This window comes from Grammomys surdaster, unplaced genomic scaffold (assembly GCF_004785775.1).
Source record: "Grammomys surdaster isolate TR1022 unplaced genomic scaffold, NIH_TR_1.0 126187, whole genome shotgun sequence".
Lineage (NCBI taxonomy): Eukaryota > Metazoa > Chordata > Mammalia > Rodentia > Muridae > Grammomys > Grammomys surdaster.
In genome coordinates, this window is record NW_021620993.1 from 1,139,075 (window position 1) to 1,143,235 (window position 4,161).

At 45.4% G+C, this 4,161-nt stretch overlaps 1 protein-coding gene across 7 annotated transcripts in view; it reads left to right on the top strand.

Moving 5' to 3' along the window:
* The window catches only part of Clnk (cytokine dependent hematopoietic cell linker), a 178,126-nt gene that overhangs the window by 73,910 nt on the left and 100,055 nt on the right, over positions 1–4,161 (top strand). For 5 of the 7 annotated variants that reach the window (XM_028758263.1, XM_028758266.1, XM_028758270.1 and 2 more), the window contains exon 3: positions 3,890–3,961. The exons of the other annotated variants lie outside the window; for them this stretch is intronic. In XM_028758263.1, coding sequence (XP_028614096.1) covers positions 3,890–3,961 — 72 coding nt within the window. The remainder of the gene's footprint in view (positions 1–3,889; positions 3,962–4,161) is intronic. 7 annotated transcript variants of the gene reach the window in all.

Sequence of the window (4,161 nt, forward strand, 5' to 3'; positions counted from 1 at the left end):
TCTCCCTCTTCCCCTCCCCCTCTTCCCCTCCCCCTCCCTCTTCTCCCTTTCCCCCCTCCCTCTCCCAGCCCTTTCCTTCCAATATCTCTCAGTTTTTAGCCTAGGCTGTCCTGAGCAATGTCAGTCACTCACCCTGGCCTCCTCCACAGCTCATTGACACTTGGGCAAGAGACAAGCACTTAACTGCTTGCCTGCAACCAAATCTCCACTCTCAGTCTGCTGTTTGCTGACCTTTGTGCAAAGCTAAGAAGGAGATCTCCCCACTGAAAAACATGTTGTGAGGATTGTCAAAACTTAGAATTAATGCTCATGACACAAAGAAGGGATGAAACAGGGCAACCTGCTAAGTGCAAGGACCAATCAGAGAACCCTTGTCACAGAGACACAGAAGACCCTATGCAGCAAAATAATTCTTTATTGCATATGAACACTGACAGATGGTTTATCTGTTTGTTATTTGTGAATATATTAGTTACCATTCAAGAATTTCTGAGAGTAGGTGGGGGCAACTCAGCCTATGCTCTAGGAAAAATACCCAGCATCGATCTACTCAGAGAGAAAGTGAGCACCCTGGGGTGTAGGACCATGAAAGAACGATTTGGTCTCCCAGGTAGAGCACTGATTTTGAGGTAGCTGGAGACCCAACAGGTGTCCATTGCCTTTGTAGGGACCGCACATATCTCACCATGCCCCTGGATTCCAGACTCCTGACATGCGGTCTAGGTCTCCATTAACCTGCGCCTTGCAGCCACGTTTGGCTAAGCAGCCCCTCCCAGAGAGGTTTGGGTCACCATCCACACACGGGTAGAGGGCGTGACTTCAGGCTTCAGCCTCGAGAGATTTCCATATTCATGAGTTACCTAAAGACTGGAGGGCATAGCTAAATTAAGTGACCCTCCTCTTCTCCCTCCCCTATTTAAGCCAGGCCCACTCTGACTTAAGTAGGGGGTGCCCATCTAGACCATCTATCACACACCATGAACAATAAAACTCTTGGAACTCCGGACTTTCTCGAGTTTTTGGGAGCCACTGCCATGGAAAGCTTCCCTGGGTTTCCACCGTGGGACCCACAGCTGGGCACCTGCTCTGCTAAAATTGTTTAGTCAGTTAGGGCCTGCTCTCTAACCATGGTAAAAGCTTCATGCACATGCTCCTGCTGTCTTCTTTGGCTACTGCTTTGGATAGAGTCCAATAGCTATTTGCTATGTAAATGAATGAGTGAGTGAATGAATGAATTTACAGGCAAACTAATGGCAAAGTAGAAGTGCCAAAGGAACTCAGAGAGAAAGCAATAACTGGAGGAACTCATAGGGAAGATGTATTTGAACTTGACCTGGAAGAATGGTGAATATTTCCAGATTTGGAGGACATACAGAGTGATCTAATCTAGACTGTGGGTGTATGAGTAGGGACAGCTCAGAGGCCACTGTGTATGATCTATCCGAGAAGATAGCTGGAGAACACAGTGATATCAGTGACTCTGAAGACTCTGGGCCAGAAATCTTGACTATTGTGGTTGAACATTTGGATTTTATCCAGCAGGAACAGTGATCTGGAGAGGAATTTTAAAGTGTTAGGGGTATTTGATGGTGTTTTGAGACATAGAAAGATATTCTTGCAGTGATTCTGAAGACAGGTTGGAGCCCTGGAGGCCAGGAAAAAAGATGAGAGGCTAGACGTTTGAGGCCGAGCTGGAGATATGAAAAGCAGAATTAAGACTGAGACTGGCTCACGGGAATGAAGAGGGAGGTCTGGAGTTGAAAGGTCATTTGGGAGCTATGTGTTTGGATCTGGAAACAAGTGAGCAAGATGGCAAAGAGTGGAGTGGAGGGCACACCCACGCTCACGGCTCATTTAGAAGTTTAGCCATACACAATGGAGCCTCCCAAGGATGAAGGCCTGGGTCTGTTGAAGGATGCTGAAAGAAAGATGCAGGAAACAGTCCGTCATTCATGTTCAGAACTTTGAGGAAACTTCAATGTGTACACTAGATTTATGAATCAGTTTTACTCAGAAGGAAAAAGAATAATAAAATAAAAAGCTACAAGGGATAATACAATCATCCGATCATTTTTAATTAAAGGGAAAAATGGAAGACGTGATTGAAATCATGAACTAGCACTGTCAGCTTCTAAAGGGTCAAGTTCCACAGCAACCGTCCCTACTCAGTGTACTTATCATATTGCATCCTGTGATCTACACATAAAATTCCAGGTAGGGAAACATATCGGGTGATCCTGAGGTCTGTCCTAGAAGCCCAAAGTCCTGTGTGCAGTCCCACAAGTCCGCATAAGCCTACTGTAGGTCAGGCACAAACCCAGACCCAGGAAGACAAATCTTCAAGTCTCTACGGTGGTCAAGACGGGAGCTCAATGGTTTTGTCAGACAGCTCTACATTAAAACACAGGTGAGGGGCTAGGGAAATGGCTCAGTGGGTAAAATGTTGGCTTTGCAAGAGTTTGGATCCAGAAGCCATATAAAAACACAGAATAGTTGCTCATATCTGTAACCTCAGCACTGGGAGGGGCAGAGACAACTCGGTAACTGTGACTCAGTGGTCCATCAATATAGCTGAAATGGTGAGCTCTACATTCTGAGAGAGCCTGACAAATGCACAAGCCAAAATCTCTTGGTGGGACTGGCAAGATAACGTAGCAGGTGTAGGCTCCTGATGCCAAATATGACATTCCCAGAAGCCATGTGGAAGGAGAAGAAAAGGAACCCCCTCTGACCTCCAAGCACATGCTACATGTGTGATAAGTACACACATGCAGACACACAGACACATACAGAGAAAGAGAGAGAGAGAGAGAGAGGGAGAAAGACAGAGAGGGAGAGAGGGAGAGAGAGAGAGAGAGAGAGAGAGAGAGAGAGAGAGAGAGAGAGAGAGAGAGACTAGTAAACAAGTAAGTAGAAGTGTGAAATAAAAACTCAGCTAGGAGCCATGAAGGAGAGAGCCTAAGAGGTCACAGTGGGGACAGGGTGCTTGACAGAAGCAACGTGGAACTGACGTGAAAGCAGAAGCTGAAAAGACAAGGCATGTCACAGACAGGGCTTCTTGTGGCCGTGAGAAGAGGATGTTCAAGGTCAAAGAGACAAGGTTAACCCATGTGGAGAGAGCATGAGGGTTGTGAAGTTAGATCAGTTCACTAACTAGTTGTCAAGAAGCCATTGTGCAGGAAAAGAATCCCCAGGAAGCATTTGATCAAGCCCAGGCAATGTCTGCAAAGAGAGAGAGTGAGCCGAACCGACTAATTAGATGAGCTAAGATGCGTAACAATGATGGCTCATGATAGTAAATGTATTTAATGAATTTTAACAAATTAACACAATTTAAAATCATTTAATCTCTTTGTGGAAAATGCCTTAGCAGAGTGCCTAAATATTACTTGGATCGGAGCTGTGCTTGCTAAATAGTCTGCCTTTCTACGTGGGATGATGTTTGCTAGACTTTTCTCAAATTCAGCTGATGCAGTAAAGCAGCTAGACTTGTGCCTGGCTCGAGTCACTGTCCTCACAGTAGCTTAATGGCTTCCTGTCAACGCCACAGCAGTCTGTGCTCTCCCCTTCAGAAAGGAGGCAGAAGGCACCTGTGAGTGAGGCACTGAAGGGGGAGAGACAGCCTCACCTTCACCTTGACCTAGGTATTTCCACCATCTTAGCCCCGCCCTGCAAAACGGTGCTCCAAAACACAACTGCAAGTAATTAAGTTTCTTTAAACGTGTTTTTAGCCCCAGTGGAGATGCAAAGAGACCGTCAGAAAGATGTGCGAGGCGTTAATTACTCAAATCCGACTGGGGGGCTGTTTCTATGAATGAATGTACTTCATTAATTTTTTCCTCCAGCTCCTTGCTGTTTCCCAGCTATAATCTATTTTCTCTCATCCCAGGGGCAATAAAAGGACAACGAAAGAAGGATTTGGTGATCTGAGATTCCAAAACGTCTCTCTGCTGAAAAATAGGTCAGGATGTTTATTTATTTATTATCAGAGGAGTGAAAGTCTTAATTCTGTGACAGGTAAAGCTGACCATCACACACAGAGGTACACACACACACACACACACACATTAAATATACATAACACACAAAAAGAAACTCATACATACATAAACTCACACACAGAGACTCACATACACACAGACTCATACACACAGAGAGACT